At 44.3% G+C, this 26316-nt stretch overlaps 1 protein-coding gene across 3 annotated transcripts in view; it reads right to left on the bottom strand.

Moving 5' to 3' along the window:
* Nucleotides 1-671: 671 nt before the first annotated feature.
* LOC115018276 (activin receptor type-2A-like) overlaps nucleotides 672-26316 on the bottom strand; it is a 36662-nt gene continuing 11017 nt past the window's right edge. For 2 of the 3 annotated variants that reach the window (XM_029447206.1, XM_029447223.1), the window contains 11 exons: nucleotides 22263-22470; nucleotides 21224-21357; nucleotides 19678-19832; nucleotides 9704-9847; nucleotides 9439-9582; nucleotides 5232-5377; nucleotides 5025-5139; nucleotides 4409-4547; nucleotides 4194-4324; nucleotides 3757-4016; nucleotides 672-3042 (listed from right to left, as the gene is read on the bottom strand). In XM_029447206.1, coding sequence (XP_029303066.1) covers nucleotides 3822-4016; nucleotides 4194-4324; nucleotides 4409-4547; nucleotides 5025-5139; nucleotides 5232-5377; nucleotides 9439-9582; nucleotides 9704-9847; nucleotides 19678-19832; nucleotides 21224-21357; nucleotides 22263-22470 — 1511 coding nt within the window. In that variant the 3' untranslated portion in view covers nucleotides 672-3042; nucleotides 3757-3821. The remainder of the gene's footprint in view (nucleotides 3043-3756; nucleotides 4017-4193; nucleotides 4325-4408; nucleotides 4548-5024; nucleotides 5140-5231; nucleotides 5378-9438; nucleotides 9583-9703; nucleotides 9848-19677; nucleotides 19833-21223; nucleotides 21358-22262; nucleotides 22471-26316) is intronic. The other variant, XM_029447215.1, reaches the window with a different exon arrangement.

Below are 26316 nucleotides of genomic sequence, written 5' to 3' on the forward strand. Positions count from 1 at the left end.
CGTCCGTACGTGATTCTGTTGCACACGCCCTGCGAACTATCATAGCGGGAAAACGTATTATTATTATTATACGTCAGAAAGATGATTCACTCATAGTGCTCACGTTAAAACAGACTTTACAAAGTGCTTCACAATTCGGGATAAAAAAGAAAAAAACAAAGATGACGACCTAAAAACAAGGTTCTCCGTCTCTACAATCTCAAAGCACCCGCAGCTATCTCAGCTAACACGTGTGCACGCGGGGTCTGAACAGTTTGAGCGTGGGAAAAGGCGTACATGAGATGTTTGTGCACACACATCATTTATACATCTGGCTCCAGGACTGTCGACCAGTTCACTGCCCGTAGAGCAGGTTCATCTTCCGAAGACGACCAAGAGGTGCATGAATGGATCTCCGAGTGTGTCGGTTTTACTAGTTCCTACAGTGACGGGGCACAATCACACGAAACCAGCCAAACCCAAAGCCCTCTAAAGTTACACAGGGCCGGGCTCAATCCACCAAAGTACACACAATACTGAACTCCAGGAGTCTGAAGAACATTCACTCTCGGTCGTTTGTCCGCAGACTGAATAGAAAGAAGAACGTTACAGTTTATATCTTTTCTTTTTGAATTAATGAAAGTATTTCCTGAATTATAACTGAAACCCCCCCCCCCCCCCCCCTCCCCAACAACAACAACAACAACAACAACCAGAAATGGTGCCAACTCTTTACCACCTTATTCAGAGTTGCACCTGAGCTCTGATCCCCAAAAACCTCAGGCCTGTAAATTAAAGAATAAATACAACATATCAATATGCAAGGTCACGGATAAAAGAGAAAAGAAAAATGAAAATAAAATGCTACAAGTTATTTGTGTGTGTATTGAAAGTCACTCCTGCAGCTGACCCTACAGAACTGTAGAGTAAAGTGCGGCACTGGTTGCATATAACTTGCTAGAACTTAGAAAAGCATAGTACTGAATCCCTGAATGGTATTTATCAGTTTGGGTCGGTTTCTCAAGCGCAGTTTAAAGTCGAGCTGTTTAACACTGAACACGCCTACAGTGCAGGGATTGTGACCGCCAATCAAAACGTAGGCACGTCTTCTTTGCTGGTTCGTCCACGCCACCAGCCGCTTTGGCAGGTAACCCAGCGCCATGTGGAGGCTGCTTTAAAATCCACTTGGCTGCTGAAATACTTGTGACCTTTAACATTTTTGGACATGGGAACAAAATGGGAGTTTACGCCCAGAAATAATCCCCAAACTGGAGCTTTTAATCCCTTTCTATTGGAGCAACCTGGTTACGATTTTGGTTTATTTGCCACACTTTTTACCCCAAAGAAATCCCTGCGAGTGAGGTAGTGCTCGTTTCAGGGCTGCTGGGGGGTTCGCAGTACTGATCGTCTCTGACTGTTTAAGCTTCACGACGACCTCGGACAATGTTTTGAACAGCGGTTCATTGAAAAACAGCAGCAGCAGCAAAAGGAAGCAATAATGATGCAAATATCGTACTCATGCTACAGAAGGTAAATAACAAGATGGCTTTAATTTCCTTCAGGTTTGCTTGTGTTGTTGCAATACTCTCAAATGTTCAGCTCAATTATTAGACCCGATTGTTCTTTGAACTCGTTTGCTCTTATTCATCTCGAGCCCTACAGTACGCCGTTTGCTTAAAATGCTAAGCATGTTATAAAGAACCCATAATTATGAACTGCCCTGAATGTGAACATTTCCAACCGCAGCACGAGATTTTAAACTGTATCCTGTGAAACCGTCCCAAAGCTTGAGGAGAGACTGCAGGTCTGCCGGCACCAGCGCTCACTGTCCCCGCAGGAGAAATAAAAGACTCAAAAATGTCACTGCTGCTTTCACAACAATGACAGATACATCCGTTTTGCCTGACATCTACAAGAGTAACTAATATGGAGACTTAGAAATGGCACCGGGATGAAAGAGAGAAAGTTTCCTCGTCTCACTGCAGTTAGCCGTGCGATCGTTTGGTTTGTGTCAACGGGGTTGAAAACCGTCCATTGCCGTCCCCCGTAGCACTGCATCTACCTGGCAGCTTTAACACAGAACAATAAAAGAGTTAGCGCTTATTTGGCTTGTTTGTCAAGACAGAAATGGGGCAACCAATAAGTTGTGTTTGGGTGGAAACACTGGCAAACTGCCTGTCAGATGTAGGACTGAATAACACCTGTGTGGTATTAGTGTTTAGATTCAATTTGGACTGGTCATAAAGACATTGGAGACACGTTTTCTGAGCATGACAGCACGGCTAAACCGTCCCAAGCAGAGACGAGGCAAGAAAGAGAGAGAGAGGAAGCGTGAGAATCAGCGAGAGAGGAGGTACTCCAGTCCGAGGTGAGGATGATGTGAGTAGCAAAGATTCCTGAGGTGCATCAAAAGAGAGCAGAAACTCTTGATAGTAATCCAAAAAAGATGTGTTGCAATCAAATCAAAAGCAAGCTGGCTCAGCTAAATACAGGTACAAATCCAGATCAGGGCTGGGCACGTGCGACGCCCTCTCCGAAAATAAACACACGGGACGAGATCTTTTGTTAATCTGCTTTTTCTATAGATAGAATCAGATGAAAAGAACGAGATGAATACGCTCCAACAGTTTGGTACGGATACCAAATATCAAAGCTATCATTAGTCGGTACCCAGCGCTAATCCAGAGATATAAATACATATACCGTATATCCACATGTCACGGCCAACATTAGGCTCGTCAGCGATGGATATTATTAAACCAAAACGGAAAAAGAAACGACAACTTCATTCTGGGTGTAGGCTTTCTCCCCCCCCCCCCCCCATTATCAGAAGAACATCTCAAAGAGAAACACAACTAACATAAAGGAGATTCAGTCAAAGTGGAACAGAACTGAACGTGAGACTGAGAAAGGAGGGAAATGGGGACAAACACTTTGTGTACTGCGTGTGTGGCCATGTGTATCGGGGCATTACCGTGAGTGTCGGGGCATTACCGTGAGTGTCGGGGCTGACAGCGGGTTGTTTGGATGAAGAGCCGGGGTTGTGGAAAGTGTGAGCTGTGACTATGGACAGGGAGAGGGCTGAATTTAAACTGTGTCCGTCTGAACTGAGGTATACCTGGTTGAAGGAGGTTTATGGTTTGTATCGTCGTAATGCTTGAAAATGGACCCCCCTCCCCCCCTTCCCCCTTTAAAATAAGCTTGATTACCAAGTTGTCTGGGTCCATAATACACTATGTACAGCAGCATTACACTAGAAACATTCAGAAGCCGTTGCTTATTGGCAGAACGAAAGTCGTTTCTTCAGAAAAAACGCACACGAGAAAACAGCGAATGTATCGATAGCCAGGTGCTCGTCTTTTTTTCTTTTCGGTTTTTTTTACACTAAAATGCAACTGAGAGTTCTGTGAAGTTCCTCTGCCGGATCTTCTCTCTCTGTAGAAAACCCAGCAGAACCGGTCGCCCTCCTATGTGTGTGTATGTATATAAAAACAATACATGGTAAAAGTGTTTGTGTCGTCGTCCCAGCGTGTCCGCACTGTCACTTGGCGACCCCGTTTTTGCCGTGGTAATATCCTGAAGCGTTCGCTCAGGGTGAGACGTTTCCACCGTTCAAATCCTCAGGCACACATATCAAAATGAGGTGGATATCAACTGATGTGGTGAGGTGGGCGCAGGGTGTTTCCTGAGCGCGAGTAGCGGCCCGCACTTAAAGGAAAAAAAGATAAAAACGGAACGAAAGAACAAAAAAAAAAAAAAACTTTACGCCAAACCAACCAGGGTCGGCTGTTCATCCCCTCGTGGTGATCCGTGTTTCTGCTGGCTCGTCCGATGTCGGACGATCATAAGCTGGACTCCTTGGGCGGCAGGTCCACATTGGTCACCATGGTGACAACGGTGACGATCTCCTCGGGGCCGATGATGGGGGCTTGGCGCTGCATTTGGCCGATGCGCTCCTCGACGCAGCCGGCGGACAGGCGAGCCTCGGCCTCGTGGTCCCAGCTGTCCTCGATGGTTTCACAAAGCATGGCCAGACCCTGAGAGAGAGCAGAGCAACGTTACTGCCCGTCAGAGCTGCGCGGGTGAGCTCATAATAATAATAATAATAATAATAATAATAATAATAATACCTCATAATGTAACTGTGGTAAACAACTTATTACAGTTTAGACGTCCAACAATGTCAACACCAAAATGTTCTTCTCATTGCTCACCGCATGTTTCTGCCAGCAGTCTCGCAGAATGGGCCTCAGCTTCTTATGAACGACGACATCCTGCATGTCCTCCAGAGATGGATGATGACCCACCTCCTCCTCAAACGGGAGCATGTACTCATCCACCGGGCCTGTTAACACACACGCACACGATTAACCCGGAGGAACTTCACACAGTGTGCAAAGATCTGAACAAATTGAAGCATCGGTCTCACCGTCGGCGGCGGTGCATCGCGACGCGAGCTCCCAGAGGACGAGGCCGAAGGCATACATGTCGATACGCAGGAAGGAGTCGCGCTGGAAGTTGATGGCGCCCTCGAGGACTTCGGGAGCCATGTAGCGCCGCGTCCCCACCTACAGGTTCAAACAGCTCAAGAGTTCAGCATCAGGACATGAACAGAATATCAGGCATGAGCAGCGAGGAAGAATACACTCATGACACGGCTCAAAGATGGGCTGAGACGGCGAAAATGGATGCTTGTGTTGTTGCTTAGCTGGCAGAAACATCAAACTATGTGTCATACGGGGATCTGTAAGCCGATCCCTGTATGACACAGACGTGACGAACAGGGAGGTTAAAAGGCAGCTGTGACTGTGATATCTTTGTCCAGCGTCCAAACCCAAATCTGTCATCACCTACAGATGTTTAAAACGGTTTAAGTCAAAGAACATCACAAGGTCCCATTACTAGACCTTCAGCCCACACTGCCACCCACAGGCGCTGTGAGGTAAATACACCCTGGAAAGCTACTTTCCAAACTAAAAAGGCAGGAAGCGCGGTGAAGAGTTGGATTAGTAGTTCATATTTGAATCTTTAGCTGTAAACTGTACCTGTCCGTGTGTGTCTCCGGCTGATTTTCCCGCTTCGAACTGCAGGGCAAGGCCAAAGTCGGCTATGCAGGCGGTCAGGTTAGTCTTCAACAGCACGTTCTTACTCTTAATGTCTCTGAAAAGACAAGGAACAAGGACAATACATTCAGTCTAACCGATCACAGAATGTTTTTGATGAAAGCTATTATAGATATTTGGACAGCGTACCTGTGAGCGATGGAGGGCTTGTGTCCCTCCTTGTGTCCCGGGATGTCTTCGTGGAGGTAGGCCAGGCCGCGGGCTGCAGTCTGAGTGATGTGGCAGAGCTCGTTCCACGTCACCACGTTGGCCTTCAGGAAGTCTGTCATCGAGCCCTGGGGGACGATAGGAAGAGAAAAGAGGTGTTCACTCACAGCGAAGAAGAGTCATCTCTACACTTATTAAATATATGTGATATAGGAGTATTCCCACTCAACACATCTCCTCCTGAGACCCGGCAATTCGTTTTTGTCCTCTCCGGGGGACACGACTCTGAGGCCTTGCATGCATGCAGTTTGTTTTAGCACTAATGTAATGTGAAAAGCACGTTCTGGGCTTTGTAGTGATGTACCACACATGTGGGCCTGAACAACAGAGCACATCTTCTGTCTGTTCATAAAGTGTGAAGAGCAGCAAACACGTTTTATGGCAGTAGGGCGTTAAGTGATCAAATTCATAAAGATATATTGTTTCTGTTCTTCATAACGATGTTGGTTTCCATTTACGAGAGTATATGCTTATTTGCACACATTTTAATCCAACGGAGCTCTGAGAAGAAGAAGCAGCAGAAGAAGAAACAGAAGAGGAAGAAACAGAAGAAGAAACAGAAGAAGAAGCAGAAGAAGAAACAGAAGCAGAAGAAGAAGAAGAAACAGAAGCAGAAGAAGAAACAGAAGCAGAAGAAGAAGAAACAGAAGAAGAAGAAACAGAAGAGGAAGAAACAGAAGTAGAAAAAGAAGAGAAACAGAAGAAGAAGAAACAGAAGAGGAAGAAACAGAAAGCAGAAGAAACAGAAGAGGAAGAAACAGAAGTAGAAAAGAAGAAGAAACAGAAGAAGAGAAACAGAAGAAGAAGAAACAGAAAGAGAAGAAACAGAAGAGGAAGAAACAGAAGTAGAAAAAGAAGAGAAACAGAAGAAGAAGAAACAGAAGAAGAAGAAACAGAAGAGGAAGAAACAGAAGTAGAAAAGAAGAAACAGAGAAGAAGAAACAGAAGAAGAAGAAACAGAAGAAGAACAGAAGAGAAAGAAACAGAAGTAGAAAACCGAAGAAGAAACAGAAGAAGAAACAGAAGAGGAAGAAACAGAAGTAGAAACAGAAGAGGAAGAAACAGAAGAGGAAGAAACAGAAGTAGAAACAGAGAAGAAACAGAAGAGGAAGAAACAGAAGAGGAAGAAACAGAAGAGGAAGAAACAGAAGAGGAAGAAACAGAAGTAGAAACAGAAGAAGAAACAGAAGAGGAAGAAACAGAAGAGGAAGAAACAGAAGTAGAAACAGAAGAAGAAGCAGAAGAAGAAGAAACAGAGAGGAAGAAACAGAAGAGGAAGAAACAGAAGTAGAAACAGAAGAAGAAACAGAAGAGGAAGAAACAGAAGAGGAAGAAACAGAAGAGGAAGAAACAGAAGAGGAAGAAACAGAAGTAGAAACAGAAGAAGAAGCAGAAGAAGAAGAAACAGAAGAGGAAGAAACAGAAGTAGAAACAGAAGAAGAAGCAGAAGAAGAAGAAACAGAAGAGGAAGAAACAGAAGTAGAAACAGAAGAAGAAACAGAAGAAGAAGAATTCTGATATTCTTTAAATGAGAAAGAATGAAAAAGAAAATGTATTATTTTATTAGAACCACACCGAGCCTTGTAATGTACTTTTTATGGAAAAGACCGGATGTCCACAACAAAGGAAATGTTATAAAACATAAACAAATAAAACTATTGAGTATATAAGTTTCTTACATCCCAAATATTGAAATCTTTTTTTCCCTCCGGGTCTCAGGAGAATGCAGAAATGTGGGTGATGTCGAGGAATTGATTGGACAATAATACAAAATGAATGGATGCAGGAATGGATGATGCTAAATAATAGTATCGTGCTGGTTGTGCTGGTTGGAGCGGGCAACGTTTCCATGGAAACAGCAATATCCCAAATGGACGGAAAGTCACTAAGGCTTGTGGGTAGTTCTGCATTTCACAGGGGACTTGGCAATAAAACCAAGTCTTTACAACACGGTTGAAATCCGACGGCTTCTTCAGGAACAGATATCCACGTTTCGTTGGATCGTACGGTTCAATATTGAAACTGTAGGGATGATTAGCACAGAGAGAGAAATGGGAACAGATTTCGGGAGCTTCATATTTCCATGAAGGGTGATAAATAAAATTTACGACCCGCTGAGTGTCCTTTTAAAACCACAGTGGAGTCCTTTGGCCGCCTCTGTCAGCGAGCCAACTTCCCGCACATGTGTTGTTCTTGGTGAATAATGGAGCTCTGATAAATGCTGTTCATTTATCTAATGCTTGTTGTGGTGTTTGATCGTCTTTCCTTCATCTCTATTTATCAGGGGAAGGTTTGCTGAGCACGCAGGCTCTTTATCAGCAAAGGCTTCAATTTCCTGATCGTTTTTCTGTACTATTTCACAATGCACAGATTCATCTTTCATCACCTGACAGCTGCAAAAAACATCTTTACAGCAGTTGAAGATTTATATTAAATACTGCCTTAAAGAAACATATCTGTTGTTTGCATCATTCCTTATCCTATTATACATCTTCTTTCTTACATAATGTATGTCGGTATGACACAAGGTCACTCCTGGCAGGCCAAAGACAGATGCAGTTGCAGGAGTGACCACTAGAGGGCAGGCAGGTCCAACAGATGTGGAAACAAGTCAACCTGATCACTTCAGTCGTCCTGTTTCTGGATAAATGTCTCCAGAGTTTCTTGGGTTTGTTCAGTGTATTCAATACTGTGGTCACTTTCCTTTTACACATTTGAAAGACATGAACAATCAGACAATATCCCTTTTAAAGACAGCTATTAATATGTAAGCATTGTCCAAGAGTCAAGAAGAATCAAGTACAGGGAGTTTTTGGAGGCCAGCATCCTTAAAAGCAAGCCACTGCATGCTAGAGATCCTGCGAATCTCAACACATAAAGCGACTTAAAAGCACCAAACATCGAGGCATAAATCAGCTGTCAAGGACACTGAACTCTGCAATCACTGTTCCAGCTGTGTTACACAAGTTTCAGCCCCAACCGACGTGGCCAACATTTTTGACACCTGCTCTCAAAAATCTGGCAGGAAGGGAAAGCTTTTTGCAAGTTAATGTTTAAGTTACGTGTCCTCTAAAGCCTTCTGCTTTCAAAATAATTACAGTGCAAGCTTGACAAGGCATGAAACCATGTTTCTGATATATTGCTGGCAGTATGACCTTTACTAAAACTACTTTAAAACTGATTTCTTCAGAGTTATTTCTACTTCTACTAGGCAGAGTAGCACTTGTAGAGATGCTTCAGGGTTAAGTGGCTTACTTAGATTTGTATGTTGGGTTAAAAGCCTCACAGCCACACCCTTTAATTTTTCAACCTTTATTTCACACAGGAAAGGTCTCTTAAACAGGGTGATTTAAATTCTTGGCCGGGCTGGGAAACTCAAGCAAGCGAAGCGTATGAGAGAATCACTCTCCACTTCGTCTGTAATGACCCTCAAAACACAGAGGCACTTAAAACCCCAAAACGCTACACAGACCGTGCTGGAGAGGGCGAGTGAAGCACACCGGAGCTCAAATCCACCTTCTCTGGATAAACAACGCTTATACTAGAAAGAAAAACAGCATGAAGTACATTGTGATTATGGATTAGCTCCTAAGGCACCGAACAGAATCAATACAATGTGCAGGTTTCTGCATATTTCCCCCCTTTTCAGGTCTTGACTTCATTAGCAGCCTGTCCCGGGCGCTTAGACGATACGCCAAACGACTATATAACCGTGTTTACATGGACACAAACAACCTGCTTAGTAGTAAACTGGAAAATGCGAATCTACTGGGACACGATACTGTTTACTTTTCTTACTCGGAGATATCCTCCTGTTCAGTTGTGGAAACTTGAGCACTTATTTGGACTCATTCATTTCAGTTTTAGTTTCAGCTACGCTCTAGATTGAATTATTTTGGATGCGTCACTAACAGCTTTCCTTTCATCCGGCAATACTTCCCCTAATGTCTCCGTCTGAAGTGTTGCGCTAGTTTAGCTTAGCATTGGTTGTCAGGTTCAAACCAAGCTTAGGAATACTTTTTTAACAATGGATTAGCTTTACTCTTGTGAATTGTTTAGGTGAAAAGAAGAATCTAAAATCCTTGACCAGTGTTCCTCAGAATAATCATCCATCCCGCAGACGATATACCTTCTCATGGTAGGCGGTGATGAGCCACAGCTCCAGGTCCAGGTTGTTGTTCCTCTTCTCCGCGCCGATAAAGTGGAGGATGTTGTCGTGTTTCATGCCGCTCACGCTGAAGATCTCGTATTCGTTCTGCCAAGAGAGCTTGTCCTGCACAGGAGAGACGCATGCAGAGGTTACTTGAAGCCACCTAATTAACAAAAGAATCCAATATGGCTTGAATAAGACAAAAGGTGGCCACAAGTAGTGCTAGGAATGATTCATTAAACACCTGAATGGGGAAGATCTTAACGGCCACAAAGTCGTTCAGCAGATGGGCCTTCCACACGCACCCAAAGCGCCCTCTGGCTTTCACCTCGATCAGCTGCAGCGGTTTGTGTCCCAAAATGGGGGACGGGGGTGAAAGTCCGGGATCCTGCAGAGAGAGGGCAGAGAAGGAAGAACAAAAGACGCAGGGACAGTGTTATCCTTTATTTTGTTGCAGAGCATTCAAATAGTCCTGGCTTACAGTGCAGGTGAGCGGGCTTTGTGCTCAACACCAACGTGCCTGAGGATCTTAGACCAATCACGATCATCTTCAATCACAACCTGCATTTATGGGACGATGCGCTCCTTTGATTCTTTGTCAACATACTGTTTTTAGCGCGTCTTTACTTCGTTTATGTCGTGGTGCCTCGTTGCTTCTTTTTGTTTTACGCTTCTGTCGTTTGCGTTATTTGATTATTAAAGCACTTAGGAAAAAGTCTGGTGTAAGAAGTGCTGAATGTTTAAATTCAGTATTATTATTAGGGTGAAGTTTTCCGGCAGCAAGGACGCAGCGTACCAAGCAGGGTTTGGATTCATTCGTTTTAAATTCAATTAAACCCCTCGGGGCTGCATTTGCTCGAGTTTACAGAAGCGGGATTGAAACTGGAAGGTTGCCAGTTCGAGCCACTGAGGAAAAGTGGAACGATCTAAAAACCTAAGACTACCACAAAGCAAGTCTCATCACATCAGACTTTTAACATGAATGAATATGAAAGCAGGATGATTAAAACGAATAAACGCTTTAATAGAAACATTTGGAGCCTTCGCGTCCAACCCCCGGCAGGTTAAACCTCGTGCGTGCGCCGAGCGTTCGCGCTAATCCTGTATAAACAAAAGTGAAAGCAAGGAAGCCAAGTGTTCCAAATCTAAAGTAGGTTAAACACAGCTGGTGATCGGGATTAAGCTGATCACTTTCACATGTGACTCCGCAGGAAGGACAAGAGGGCGAGCGAGGATAGAGGTTAGAAAGAAGCATGGGAGTCACATTTCCAAAGGATAAAAGGTAGAGGAGCGCGACCAGCACATGACTGATGCTCTTTGATGAAACCAGATACGCGTCTGTAAAATCTGGACTTTTCTTCCTCCGTTTTCCCCCTGTAAGCTCCCCCCCCCCCCGCAACACCGCCGATGTTCATGTTTTTACTTGAACTGAAGGCGTACAAGGTGCTTGATGAACTGGAGCAAGTTTCCAGACCCTGAGGCCCAAAGGATCCATTCAAACAGCGGGACGACATATCAAACGCGCTCGTCAGTCCCAGTCTGTTTTCCAACTTCACATAAAAAAGGTCCCCCTTTAGGATTACAAGGTTTGCTCCAGATACGAGAGAATACACAATATTCTCTTTGGTTGTGTGAGCAATAAAAAAAAAAGGTACATTTCAGCACACAGACTTAATTTACTGTCGAGGGTTTTGGCAGCCATCTTTTTTTAAAAGACGAAGCATTTTAACTGCCTGTCCTGACACGATTATTCTGGCAACAGGAGCAAATTGTACATCATTTAGGAGCATTTATAGCTTTACAATGTTACATATGGTCATGAACATTGAGCCCTTTAGTTCACACACAAAGAAGGTCGTACTGTTTGACTCCGATGCAACGAGTTTGTGCCATTTTACACTTAAATGTGAAGAAGAATAAGTTCTTCTTCATGCTGCTACAACATGATACAAGGATTTAGATGCATTTATTCCTTCAGGTGCCTGTCATGACATTTTGCATAAATAATGCTGCTGTGAGTGAAATCAATAGATAAAGCATGAGTCACCGACATGTTAAATAATCACGCAGTCTTACAAATAAGTCGCATTTTATTTGTTCTAGTCGAGTGTTGCCAGCATGGCTATAGACTCAGAGTCTTAATATATTTAATATCTACATTTAGAGTTTTATTTGCTCCTGAAATGGCCAAATTTCTCCCAAGGGAAGATGAAGTTTCCTCCAGTCTAATCTGTGAGTGGAGGCTGTACCACTACAGCAAGAGGCTTTGTAAGAATACAGGAAAAACACTCTTGTTTTTGTTTTGTTGGTAGAAACATGGAGCAGCGTGTCTGTGTCTTTCACGAGCTGCCTGGCAGTTCAAGGGGGGAACGGAGGATTGTGGTGGGAGCTGCCATGTTTACTAAAAGCCTTCCCCCCCTCTAACAGAGAGCCGCGAGGCAGACCTGCTGTCTCGACGCACTGCTTTCACACTGAACGCCGGCCAAATGATGGGGAAAATTACCCACGACGATGCAGCTGAGGTCGGATTACAGGGCGGCACAAGCGCTCCCAAGTTGGCACCTTGAAAGAAACAACTTCAAGAACACATTGTACAGACCAAAATACTGAATCTGTAGTTTCACAGAAAGGTTTCTTTAAATCTGCTGTTTTGTATATATGAGAAAGAGGAGGAGGTGAACTAAAACCGTGTTGTTTCTAGCCTGACATGTTCTAACGTAACCAACCACAGCAAACGACTACAAGTTGATTGAGTAATGATCTGAAAGACTGAAGTCATCATATCACAAAGTTTGCTTCCAGTTTGGAGAGTGACCCGCACTGATTTCTTCAGGAAAGTCAAAAGATTTGGTGCTCAGCAGGCTGTAATTTCAGACCCGGTGTCTGAGAATACTTGGCACTGAATGGACTTTTAGATAAACCTGCAGCAGCAGACTGGAGAAATAATATGTTGGAGTTGAAAGACTTCTATTAGTCGTAATGAAATCCAGGAAAGTTGAGTTTAAGTCTGACATTACCAACAAATACAGACGAGCGCACAACACTTAGACACTTTGACCCGGCAACAGATATGAAAGAGAATCTCGTGTCCCAAGAGCGATTAAATACGACAGCAAAGTGCGAGGACAAGCAGAACCAGAACGGCTCAGCTGCTGTGAATGTGGATACTTGTCAGTGAAGATGGGGGAACACTTGTTACTGAAGGACTCCCTTTGTGCCATTACTGTTCCGTGCGCCCATACCTATTTTAGTACATTTATTGAGCTTTCAGTATTTCAATATTATTCTCATCATGATTTTGTGGAGAAAATTAGAGTATTATCCAAGGACTCCATCTTTTCTGACAAAACAAGCATTGCTCAGTGGTCTGTATCAATTAAATTCATTCGTCTGCATCTCCATACAAACTGCTGCATGTTTAATGGGCTTAGTGATTAAAGCATTTCCAATTCTGATCATGATTGGGATGAAAAAAAGTTGTTTTATAAAGGCAAGTCATAGATGAGTCTGCAGAAGCCTAACACAGAAGCTTCTATTGCATTTGGAGGGATAAGCCATTATGATTTAAATTAGGGACCATCTTACCATGCAGCGTGCTAGCAAGTTGCAGAATTGTCCCAAAGAGTCGCAAAGACAAGTGTCTGTATTTGATGTCCTTTGCGGATTAACGCTACTCTGATTCTGGAGCTGACGGGGTTACTGCATCAGGAACGGCTGCACCGTCGCATATGTTCCCGTTCCCTCTCGACTGCGTTGCGGCACAATGAAAGTCATCGGTATGTCTGCACAAATGTCACCAAGACGAATTCCTGTGCATCCATTGTGCGTGGTGAAATAAATGGCAGTGACTGATCATGATGGGCATAAGAAGAGGGTTCCAGAAGGACTACGGCGTGCTCGACATGCCCCGTGTTGTTCAAGGATACAATGAGAGTCATCATTAAGTCTGAAGAGCATTCCTGCACAGTTACTGTGCCTGGCAACCGATGACTTTGACCGTGATTGTGATGTGAATGACGACTGATGGATTTGATGGCCTGATCCTCAATACCAACAGCGCTTCATGTTACAACGCGAGTCATCGACATGTTGATGACTTCCTGGCATTTGAGATGATCCTGATGATGATGATGAGGTGGAAACAGCAAGTTATCGCAGGACTCTTCTCTTTCTTTGTGTTTGTCTCGTTTCTGGAAACCCTTTGTCCGTCTTCCGGGCCTTCGGCCTGACGAGGCGGCCAGTCCCTCGGGAGTCACCCGATCCCTTGTCCGATCACAGGGCGCCGTGGCCTCAAACGGGGGCGCATTACACTTCGTCAGCAGACCACAGGAAACAGGAAAACAGAATCTGCTGCTTCACGCCGTTCTTCCAACCCTCAACCATCTCCCATGGCCTAATCGGATTACACCTTCATCTATTGCATCAGAACTGATCCTTTAGGCCTGGTTTGGTTTGTCCTGGGTTTGTGTGCAGATAACAATACATAGACACAATAGAAACAAATTGCTAAGTTTGATTTTTAGATATATGGGGCAGCTGTTCTGGATTTACGCCTCCAGAACTCACATCTTAAGGTCATGTCTTGTTGTTGATAGGACTATAAAACTTGAGGTTATATCAAACACCAAAAGTTGTTGACACGACCTTAAGAAGAGCTCAGCTGGAAGGCTGTGCTGACAATAAGCCAGGGTCTGAACTCTGACAGCTAGACTGGCTTTATTAAGAGAGCCGCCCTTTGCTTTCTTAAATGTGACGTCAGTTTGATAACATTTCAGCCAAAGTACACGTGCAAAGGCTTATGCTCTTCTTGTACTTAAGAAATTTACACTCTCTGACTTGAACATTTTTCCAGGTAAGTGGCAATTCTCCTACTTATGCAAAATGTATCTGCACTCCTCCTCAGTCTGCATATAAGATGGAAAAGCAGGCTGCAGTTTCAAACCCTCCATCTCTCTGCACAGGAGACGTGGTGAGCCATAGGTCTTGCAGATACCATTCTGGAAACTGGGTCACATCAGACACAATACGTTACATAAACATTACAGGTGGACATTCGTACAAAAAGAAAAAGGGGGGCTGCATTCGGAGCCACGTTGGCCACTTTCCACCATGCACAATACATTTTCAGCGGGGAACACAAAAGACATCCATCCATGCAATAAACCCAGGCAGAAAAAAAGACAGAAATGTGCTCCGAACCGAGTAAACAAGACGCTGTCGAAAAAGCAAAGAGAAGAACAAAATGGTGGTCTGGGATTGAGGTGGAGAATTCAAACCAAGCTCTGAACCCAAAAGGGGGGGGGGGGAAACTAATAAGTGTTTCAACTTCAATTGAACTGCTCTTACCTCCACCATAATGTGAAAGGCGTGCTTGTTGAAAAGGAACATAAGAAGCAAACAGAGAAATTATTTTCTTTCAGTCAGAGGATGAAATAGAGGCAGAGAAAAGGTCGGAGACGATGCGTCGTCCCCGAACAACCTTTTGTTCTCCTCCACACTTCTGACCAGAGCTTCGTAAATACGCTTTGGGACACATGAAGGGCGACAGGTGTGTGTGTGTGTGTGTGTGTGTGTGTGTGTGTGTGTGGTGTTTGTAATCCCATATGGATCATAGAAGGTGTGACTAATCATGGCATTAAAAAAGGCAAGACGCTATATAGTTTAGGATGATGCTATCTATAAGCAGAGCAACTGAAAATGATTTGAACAAGGTGTACAAGAAAACATTCCTGGATCCAAACACACATGAAGTTCACCCTGATGACAGATGCATGAATGTAAGACACAGAAAGCGACTGAAGGCACCTCAGCTGAGGAGATTTACAGCGAGTCGGCGCCAAATCAGACCACAAACATGAGAGATTTGTCCAAATTAAATAATCTAAACCGTGGAAATATTGTAATTTAGTGGCCCATTTTGGTCAACACCAAGACAACTAAAGTTTCAAAACCAGCCATATGGAAGACGAGCTAGTTAAGCTAATTAAAGTCCGTCCATCAGGAGATTTAAGCATAAAAAAAACACTATAGAACAAAAAACTATAACCCCCAACACAAAGAAGTACCGTAATTTCCGGACTATAAGCCGCGACTTTTTCCCCATTTTGCGACCCTGCGGCTTATATAACGGTGCGGCTTATCTATGGATTTTTACAGCTAACGGCCACTAGGGGAATTCCTAAATCTATGGATTTTACAGGTTACAGTCCACCGGATGCAGGGAAAGAGCGCGCAAAAGTAGCGAGTGGTACGAGAGACAGACGGACATTACGTGAGCGAGGCAGTGTGTGAGACACCCTCATTATGGAAAAATTTTTTCGAGGAGTCTTATTTTGTTAAATATGCTTTTATGTTGATACTCCTGAAACCGGCACTTTCTGGGGGTTCGCGCCACTTTTTCGGGAGACGGAAAGAAGGATACGCTGAAGAGAGGGGTGCATGTCCAAAAACCCCGACTGTGGAGTTACCGTATGATGATGACTTCCATGTGTTTCTTCTGTTTCAACGGTAATTTATGGACAAATTAAGGAAAACACCAACGGTCAGAGACAATAAATGCTGATTGAACAGGCAGAAGTTCTCCATCGTTATTTCCTGGTTCTACACAACACAACGCAGAGTCGATCGTGGTGTCAGCTACAGACCGGCTATATACACATCAGTCAATTTAGCGTCTGCGGCTTATAGCCCAGTGCGGCTTATATATGTACAAATTAGTCAATTTAGCGTCTGCGGCTTATAGTCAGGTGCGGTTTATAGTCCGAAAATTACGGTAGGTCTTTCTCAAGCAGCTCATAGCATGTGCATTACAGCAAGTCTAAATCATAACTGCTTAAATAAATCTAATAAAATAATTTGGGAGCCGTGTAAATGCTTGTGTTTTGGGGCTTTTCATGATATCTGGAGTCCACTAGGCCCATTAGGAGTTCTTGGAAAGCTACACCCAGACAAACATGCAAGGAGCTCCATAATAAAGCAATTGATGAGATTTTGGTCAGAATCGATCCGTGAGATGGAAAGAGAGATAAGAAAACTAACGTCCAGGTCGAAAAATGTCCAGACTTACATGTTTAAGTGCTCCAAGCCTCTCCGTGTGAAAGCTGTGGGTCCGTGTACTCAGACAGAATCAATTCCAGTTTGCCTCCACTTCGCACCGTGGTGTGAATAATGGAGGCTTGGTGGCAAATATGCAGTCCATGATGGACCACGGAGGCATAATGACATAATTACTCTGCTGCACATCATTTTCTGCATTTCTCGCTAATTTCATATTTTTAAAGGGTCGCAGAGTCTATAAAGCAAATGTGTGCCAAAGACCTTCTTCTTTACAACCTCCGCCCAACACCCCGCCTTCAGCCGGTCCCGGCGTGAAGCTGACACCTACGTGTGAAAGGACAGCACTGCGAGATGAGATTACAAAGCTGCGATAATGAATCCATTAATGATCATTAAGTGGGAACAATTACTTTTGCATCATGAAGACGCCATGTTTCATTACCTTGCAAAGAAAATAATGGCGGCGACTTGATGGATTTTTTTCTATGAACTTATTCGCTGAACAAATTATCGTACAGCGCGAGACGTTTCGGGTGATGGTTTGATTTGAATAATAACGACAAATAAATCCTTTTGCTTAAGATCCTGTTGCTGATTCTAAACATGACAAACAACTCGTTCAGCGTCACAGTTTCCTGGAAATATAAATAAAAATAGAAAGCAGAAGTCAGCATTATGAATGTTTCATCTGATCCCAGCCGTCTGTTTGTGACATAATCACAGCAGAGATTTAGATTAAACGCTGCATTGTCGCCGGCACCTGGATGTTAGGGACCGACACCTGTGATGAACAACTGTAATCATTTCCCAAACACAAAGAACGCTTTCAAATCTAACTCGCAACAAGTGTGGGCAATTTGTTCCCGTCACATTAAAAATACATGACTAAGTAGAGTGCATTCTAATAAATGCAGCGTCGGACCGAAACCAGCGCGATGAAGCACAAATGAAAGTCCAGTCGACTGACGCTCGTTTGAAGTTCCACTGAGTTGCTGATCGTTGCTATGATTATTTTTTTTACAGCCTGTGGAGCAACACATTTGTTGAGGTGCCACTTCACTGCCGACCCCCCCCCCCCCCACCCACGCTGCTCCCCAGGCGCTGATAATATAATAGCTGCCTGCTCCTTATACTAGGATGAGTCGTGTATATGTGTGACCATTAAAAGAGGATGTGTGCGCTTGTTTTAGCCTCCTTCGAGTAGCAGGTGGGTGGGGTTTACTGCATCACCTCCTTTCAGAAAAGCATACGAGCTGACTTTTAAATACATTCTTGTACGAGTGACCTCCTTTCCTTCACCTGTCCTTGTACACCTACTCATGCATTAAATACTTCTGCACACACACACACACACACACACGATTACACACACACACACACACACACACACACACACACACACACACACACACACACACACACACACACACACACACACACACACACACACACACACACACACACACACACACACACACACACACACACACACACACACACACACACACGATTACACACATCCGGCATGACTTCATTTGTTCCATCATGGCTATTTCATTTCATTTTCTTCCCCCTTGTGATTTTATGAATATTTTAGCTGTTCGTGTTTTTCCCACTTTATGGTCCCGAGTTATCTGATCCTCTCTTCTTTGGTCCTGATCTCGTTTTGTTTCATGTTGTTCATTTATCTGTTTCCAGGTAATATTGTCTCAAAGCCTCTTAGCGGTGTTGATTTTCCAATATACATTTAGCATTTGTTTCCTGGTTGTATTGTGTCACTGTCTTTTAATCTCTTCCCTGCTACGCTTTAGCACTGTGCAAATACAATAACGAAGTTGAAAGAATTGCATGTCTCTCCTCACTCCCTCCCCCGCACTCCCCACCCACCCACCCACCCACCACCAACACAATCCTCCGAGGCAGAGCTGCGAGCGTCTCTGTGTTTAGTTTTGTTTGCCTATATAAAGCCTCATCAATAATGCAGAGGCCCCTGACTCCTCTTCCATACGGTGGAAGCTCTGCATGGGTTTTCTTTCCCCCCCTGCTGCCGAGCAGCAGAGAATATAGTTCTGCTGCTGTTGGGTTAAAACCTTGAAAATCATAAAGAATAACTAAATGAACTGGCTTATTATCAGCTACAAGAAAGGAGACGTGTAAAAAGGTTTACAAAAGGTTACGAAACTGGCCGATTCAATTGAAGATATGAAAATGATCAGAAAGGTAGATATGAGGCTTCTCCACCTACGCACCTGTGGAAAAAGCCTCATGGCAAGTTTGGCAGGGAAAGAAATAACTGTAAATAAGTGAGGAGCAATAAAAGTCAGCATCACTTCTATTTCACAATTATTTTCCACCTCGTGTGATTAAGAGCCGACAGACACAATATGAAGCGCTGTGACTCTCGTCTGGTGCAAGAGAGTCAAGGAAGAGAAAGCAGACAGAAGCACGGCTCTTCTCACCCTCTTCTGTACACATGTGAAAGAAGAAACTGAAAAAGCAATTATCCCAACGTAAACTCTGCACATTGCGTCTGCTCCGGCCCGCTGTGGCTCTGGCCCTGTGCTGCACGGGGCGGGAAAGGCCAAGGCTGCTTCAGCCCACTGAGAAACGAGAGCAGTGGTGAAGTTGAAGGTTAACTAGAGAAGGCAGAGCAGCGTTTTCACTGTCTCACGCTACAAACAAGCGTTTTCTAATGAGAACTGACCCATTAAGAAATAAACAACATTAACCAGAGCACTTATTTATTTTAGACTTGTAATGGTATTCTGTGCATGCTTCACTTTACAGGAGTAACTCTGAACTATCTGGGTTATTATGTGTATTTCCAAGCTTTTGAGTTTGCACGTCCAGAATGTGTTCGCAGGAACCGATGCGCTTTACTTTCCCCCCTTTGTTTGCAATTAAAAGATTAACAGAAGTGGGACACAATGGTGGCCACCGTGGCTGAACAGACTAAAAGAGAAACTCTAACTGCACCAGCAGCAACTTTGAAGAAAGAGGACACCACAGTCCCCGGCCACGCTGTTTGATTGACGGGTGACCTCGGGCAACACCGAAGATGAAGACAGAAAAGTGGACACGGACGGGACTTTTGTCAGAGTGCGTTTCATTTCACTTATTCGTCTGATCTGGTTTTCATTATCTCACCCGGGGAAGACTTACATGTGTGGGGACGAGGGCCGCCGGGTAGGCCAGTTTGTGATGTCTCCACATCCAGAAAGAGAAGAGGACAACGGCGGCCAGGCCTATGATGGGAACCAGCGAGTAAAGCAGAGTGCTGAAGAGCTGGGGCTTCTGGGAAAATGGGTTGGACGTGGCTACAGGGAGAGAACGAGAGAGGATAGAGGAAAGAAGACACACAATTACAAGATAGGACTTATAACCGGCTCATTTTACCTTCATAGAAAGTCAAATAAAGCAATGAAACAGAAAGAAAAAAACATGCGTGATTGGCCTGACATTGTGCTACATCATCTCTAAGTGCAACCCTGCTTACAGCTTACTGCCACTGTGCTTAGGAGTCATATCAATAGACGCACACACACACACACACACACACACACACACACACGCAGCAGGATTAGCAAATCCATCTCGTGACATAATGTAATCCGCCTTCCAAAAATAACAGAGCTCTGAACTGTGTCCGACCCCTGTAGGAGTCGCTGGGTGACGCCTGCTGGCTCAGCCTGTCCTCCCATCACAAGGTGTGACAGTCTGATTCTGCAGTGCTGTCAGAGCGCCGACGCTCGGACGCCGACTGCTTCTGCCTTCCTCGGGGTGAGGGTGAAAGGGAGGGAGGAGAAGAACGAGTCGGGGCCCGATGGGGTTGCACCAGCTGCATCATGGGACGCTCGGGGGCGTTTGTCAGAGCTTTTCTCTACAGGGTGTCTGCAGGTTTCAGAAAGTCAACTTTAAAAAGGAATAGGAAAAGACAGACGGGCCTGTTGGACAATTTATCTGTAAAGTGATGAGTGCAAGGGCACCAGAACTGTCACCGGTTGGGGAACACACACACACACACACACACACCACACACCACACACCACACACACACGCTCCAGGCAGTGACATCATTTTGCATTGGAAAGAGTCCCACCTGTACACCCTAAAGATCAGCTAACCCTCAAATCCTTCTGAAAACCACCCCGACAGCCTCATTATTGTTAATTATGTGGTAAATAACTCCTTGGCTTCGTCTCTGCACTCGGCTTATTATCATCCATATTTCAGTATTCTTTTATTTGTAGCTTGATTTTGTGTTCTTCTGGAGACATTCACAGTTTTGAGCTCTTGTAGATTATCTGGGTTGGCAGCAGGTTCGGGGCTTTGGGCCTACGTTCACCTTTTAAGAGAAATTAAACTGCATGCTAACGCATTAGCAACCATAAATATATGAATATTAAGGCTTCTTGCCATGAAGAGCACAGATACGGATTTAACTGCAACATTTCCATTGGATTTCACACAATCAGTTTATTTAATTTGTTCTTTTAAAATGCAACATTTAGTAAAACACACGTGGAGCAAATATTCAGAGGTACCTTACACTACACGCTATGTGGAGGACTATGTCTTCAAAGTAAAAGCCTGAACGTTACTTTAAAAATGAACAGAATCAACTCACGGTGCGGCTGCAAAACAAAAAGCAGTGTGAATGTTTGTACTTCTCAGTAGAACACTGCTGTGTGCGTTGGACTGTACATACTGTAGGCGGTTGAATGGTGCGGGTCGCTCTGTGGAGGCGCTTCAGGGGCGTACAGGAACTTCTCGTTGCACATATTGCCTTCACAGCAGCAGAAGAAAACGTCAGGACTCTCCTTCCTCTCCACACACTCGTTACTGCAGAGGACATGGAGGTGGAAATTAGAAAGAAGAAACTCATCAATCTCTCCTGTCTGCACAACGCAAAGGACATGGAAGCAATTCATTTGATTTAAGTGCCAGTGAGTGCACATGCAAAATGATCAGCTGCATGTGCACGCTGCAGAAGACATGGGGCTTTCTAAAAAGCATCAACACACTTGGACCGTCCACGCACTTACACGCACTTACACACACACTCCTTCCTCTCCATTCCCTCTCTGCCGCAGAAGACATGAAAGAAAAACATTTATAAAATAACTCCTACACACGGCAATACACACGCATGCAAACAAACATGTACACTAACAATCACACACTCTCTCGCTCTCTTTCACACTCACACAGTAATCAGATAAAAGCCAAAGGAAGTGGCAGCCGCCCTCGACTTGCTCTGGACTCTCCAGGGAGGCGAGGCGGCGCCGTCTGAGCAGAGGTACCCAAACTGTGCAGGCTGCAGAATTTACAGCAACTTTATCGCTCAGGAATCAAAAGGAAAACACAAGCAGAACCGGCTCAAACCAGCGGCATCGTGTGCCAGGTCGATGGTCTAGCAATAAGGAAACGAGAATAATAATCATCTGTTTACTGTTCTGGGTTTGGACGCGTGCATCAGGCTGGATCGGGAAAGATGCGAACAGCGATTTCTAAAGATGGGGAGTCACCCGACGGCACAAGATGCGCCGGCTTGAAATGAATAAACAGCTTTGTACGTGTTCCTTTGCTTGTGCTCCAGGACGGGTGTAAACAAATCAATCTATTTGTGGCTGTGAAGAGACGAGGAAGCTTTTTATACTAAAAGTCTTCAGTTAAACGATGACTTTGTCCAAAGACCTGTTGGTCGCCATTGATTCGGCTGCCTGTGTTGCTCGCCACTTGCGTACCTGTCGTAGCAGTTGACGTCGTCCAGCCAGCAGCCTTGCTTGACGACCTCCACGGTACCGGAGACGTTCTTCCATGTGGCGAAGCAGTGCCGTCGCTTGTCTTTCTCGCCATAGCAGGGCTCGATGCCGCTGCGGTTGGTGCGCTCCTTTTCCCAGCTGGAGTTGTAGTAGGCGCACTCCTGCGTCTCCGAGCGTCCCAGGATGGCACCTGCAGAGGAAGAAGAAGAGGCTCATTATTAAGTCAGCATCCATTGGCTAAATAATAAATAACAATTACTCCATCAAACATTTTAACAGGCAAACTGTGAAAAACTTGTGAAAGCAGCTTTTGAATTGGAGGATTTACAGAGACGAAAAGGTTATTTTCCTCCACCGACAAAGAATATACTTTAGTTTTTTATCAATAACTGGTGGAAGGACATTTCTTTACAGCCTCAAAGTATGCGATACAGTGAAGTTGTTAAACATTTAGTAATAATACAATTCACTTCTGTACCAGAGTGCTTCAATACACCAATGAAAAAAGAAAGTTTGTTCTGAAGATAAGCAATAAAAAACTACCCAGGCATGACAGAAGATATAGGATTATAGAGGAACACAGAAGCAAAGAACTAAATCCTGATCCCAAAACAACTGAAGTGAGACAATTGACTTCCCTCCCCGCCAAAATAAAGGAGACTCTGATTTCCTGCGGATGAATGCAGACAGCAGGTTTTTCCGCAAACCGATATCCAGGGAAAGATAGTGCGTGACAGCCTGTCAGTTTAGCACTGCTGCTGCCGCCTCTCATCACCTGTCAGCGAGTTAGTCCAGTTTAGACTGCTGACAACACTGAAGACAGTCTGAAGACAGTCTGAAGACAGTCTGAAGACAGTCAGCCTCCGCTTGCTTGTTTCCAGGCGCTGCCAGCCAAACACTTCAAGATCACTTCCTACGTATCAGTGTGTGTGTGTGTGTGTGTGTGTGTGTGTGTGTGCACTTTACTGTTGTAAGACATCAAAGTCAAATCTCACTTCTTGACCCAAGAAAGCGAATTTCAAAGGGGTTTTATTCCTTATTCAAAGCGTTCTGTAACAAACGAAGAATAATGCTCCGATTGATATGATCATCATCCACGTTGCAGAGTGTCCCGTCCGGCGTGACTCCAGTCACAATAGCGTTCAGACATTAGAGCTTAGCTCTCGTAATAAAGGCTACTTTTTGGAAGATCATCTATTTTTCAATAAAATGGCTGCTTACATAAAGCCACTTAATGCCAACCCGGGCCGAGGAAGCGCTGCAGGTCTCTTTTCAAGGACGTTAACAGCTGCAGATGGAGGGGAGAGAAGAGAGGCTACTTCGCTGGCAGGTGAGGTTACTCTGCCTATTAGCAGCGCTAACAGCACTTTCCCTCGTCAAATCTATTTCCCATGAAGCCTCAAACTATTTCACAGCAACGTAAGAGGTCGCGTTAACTGAATATTTTTTACAGATTCTTTTTTAAATGGCGGAGAAATCTAATGGCCGTCCATCATTTGTGACAGATTAAAGCAGAGGGGGATCCACAGGTGCAGAAGGAGCAGGATTTTCTCAGAGATAAGGATTCAGAGAACCTTGCCGACTTCTGATCCCTTCCCTGGAGAAATGTTCCCTGAAGTGAAAACTTTGGCTGATGCGGTGACTCGGTCTGCAGCGTGACAGCGGTGCACCGGGGGGGGGGGGGGGGGTTCGTGAGAAGTATTCGTTTTTAGTTGCACATTGTTTAATCAGATAAAAAAACATATTTCACTGTTTTTTCCGCAGCAGAGATTAGGCGTGAAGAAGAGTTTCTGGTCCTCCTGTGAGAACCATAACATGTCTGCAGGATATAAAACACCCCATAGGAAAATAATGCAAACAATACAAACTGTACTGAACTCAAGTGCTAGATATGAGTCTTTAGATATCCCATCATGCATCATCTTCTTGCCTCCAACCAAAGAGGAGAAAACAGGTTTGATGTCCTCAAACACCCTACTCCTAAGTGATACTGCAACACCGCCATGTAGGCTGTGACTTTGTGGAAAAACGAGGAGCAACATCCCCGGCTGTGTTTGGTAAATTCATCCACTCCATCAGGCCCTTCAGCAGTTTAAGTGTTCATTGTATGGCGCCTGGTTTTCTATTCTTTCTAATCCTGCTGGATGTGGATGAAAGCACCGCTCCCTTCGCTGGCCCTCGTGGGAGCTGAAGGCGATAATTATGGAGAGGTATGCGGAAGTAAAGCGGAAGGTTAGCTCATTAGCCACTTCTGGTGTAACAGCATTAGCCATGCTGGCGCTGATCCCCGTGGACGTTACATGGAGCTGCTTGGCATACGCATTTCCATTTTACTCGGGAGAGATGTACAATGAATGCAACAGGAAGGATGAGCTGCATGAACGTCATTACAAGCATCTCATAACATCGAGTGTGCAGAACACCGACAATAGGTGTGTTTGTCTCCAACACATATAGAACTCTTATGACTTAATGCTAATCATAGAATACAAGCACTTGTTTTAAATAGGGCAATTTATGATGGTTTTCTTGCAACTAATGTGCAGATTATTAGATTATTAGCAGTCGTTTTGACTATACTATGTCAGAGTATAGTGGAAATCTCCCAGCAGTAATTCCCACAAACTAAAGTAGACGTATTGAAATTTAAACCAATATTCCAGAAGCCGGAAATATTAAATCATATCCGACAAACCGCATCACATGTGAGAAGCTGGAAGCAGCTCCGGCGCTAACGGGAAACTTCACTCCTCCTTTGACACGCTTCACATTTATGATGCTGCCATTAAACTGATGTTTTTCTAAATATGAAATTACTGAAAGCCTGTCGTCTTTGTTCCATTCGGCCGAGGCAAGCCGCAACGCCTCAACAGCTCCGCTGATAATACGTCTATTCAGATATTACACCGTGTCAAAGAGTTGCGAGCTGTGTGAACTGCAAATACAGTCCTCCGTTGTAAATACAGCCATTAAGAGCTCAAATCAATCACTTCTCAGAAATGAGGTGACAATACAGGCCGGCTGCCTATAGCGCCGTGTGCCAAAGGTGGGCAAGGGCTGCCCGGCACTATGGCGGATATGAAGGATATAAAGCAGAGAAATCAATCTTCTGACTAAGTCGCAGCTCAGAGTTCACTAAAGCGGATAATGTCAGTGAGTGCAGAGCCTACACGAGCAATTGTGCAAGGACATACAATCGGGCTTCCACCCACAAGCACACATCCAGGCAATAAAGAGAGAAGCCTCTTTGTCTCAGAAAGACATTTCACGCATTGAAATGTCAAACATGAGCACAGGCTCACTTTGTTTGTCCTAATAAAAGGGTTTTTTTGGAGAGAAAGATCGGGAAAGAACATTTAGGCATCACGCAGTTAATGCAAGGTCGTTTTCTTGACTTGCGACATGTATTTAATTCATCACGCGCTAAAAGCAAAATGTCAAAGTGTCAAAAGAAGAAGAATGAAAGCAAGTGAAACAAAAGAGAGAAAGCAAAGCAACAAAAGGTAAAGATTATTGGCTAAAAGCTATTTAGTCGTAATCAATGTGCGTCGTTAATTGCCAATTATGGCTGATTGTGAGGCGGCGCTGGGAGGTCAGCTCATGCGGCGTAAATGGGCAAAGAAAGAAATCTATTTAAACTTCATATGTAAGACATGAGTCACTGTGAGGCCACTTCTGAGAAACTCCAACAATAAGCCAAAGAGTTTTTGTGAGGTTTAATTTAGCGCCTCCCTCTAAAAGGAAAGCTTTGTCCGTCCTTTCCTTCATCAAGATGAACATGTGCACAATCAGATCAGCGCGCCGCCTTAACGAATGACCCTATTGCATCGTCTCTCTTCCAGTTCTACATAAGATTCATCAAGGTTAACCGCGACCTACTTTAGCTGTGGACATTTCAACAATGTCTCCCCTGCAGAACGTCTAAACACCCGACCCACTTCTCAATCCACTGGGGCTTTTTGAAAAACTGCTTCACCCATCCTCACCCCTGGCAGCTCTGAAAATTCACTCTGACATTTTACATTTTACATTACGG

Source organism: Cottoperca gobio, chromosome 2 (assembly GCF_900634415.1).
Source record: "Cottoperca gobio chromosome 2, fCotGob3.1, whole genome shotgun sequence".
NCBI classification, from domain to species: Eukaryota; Metazoa; Chordata; class Actinopteri; order Perciformes; family Bovichtidae; genus Cottoperca; species Cottoperca gobio.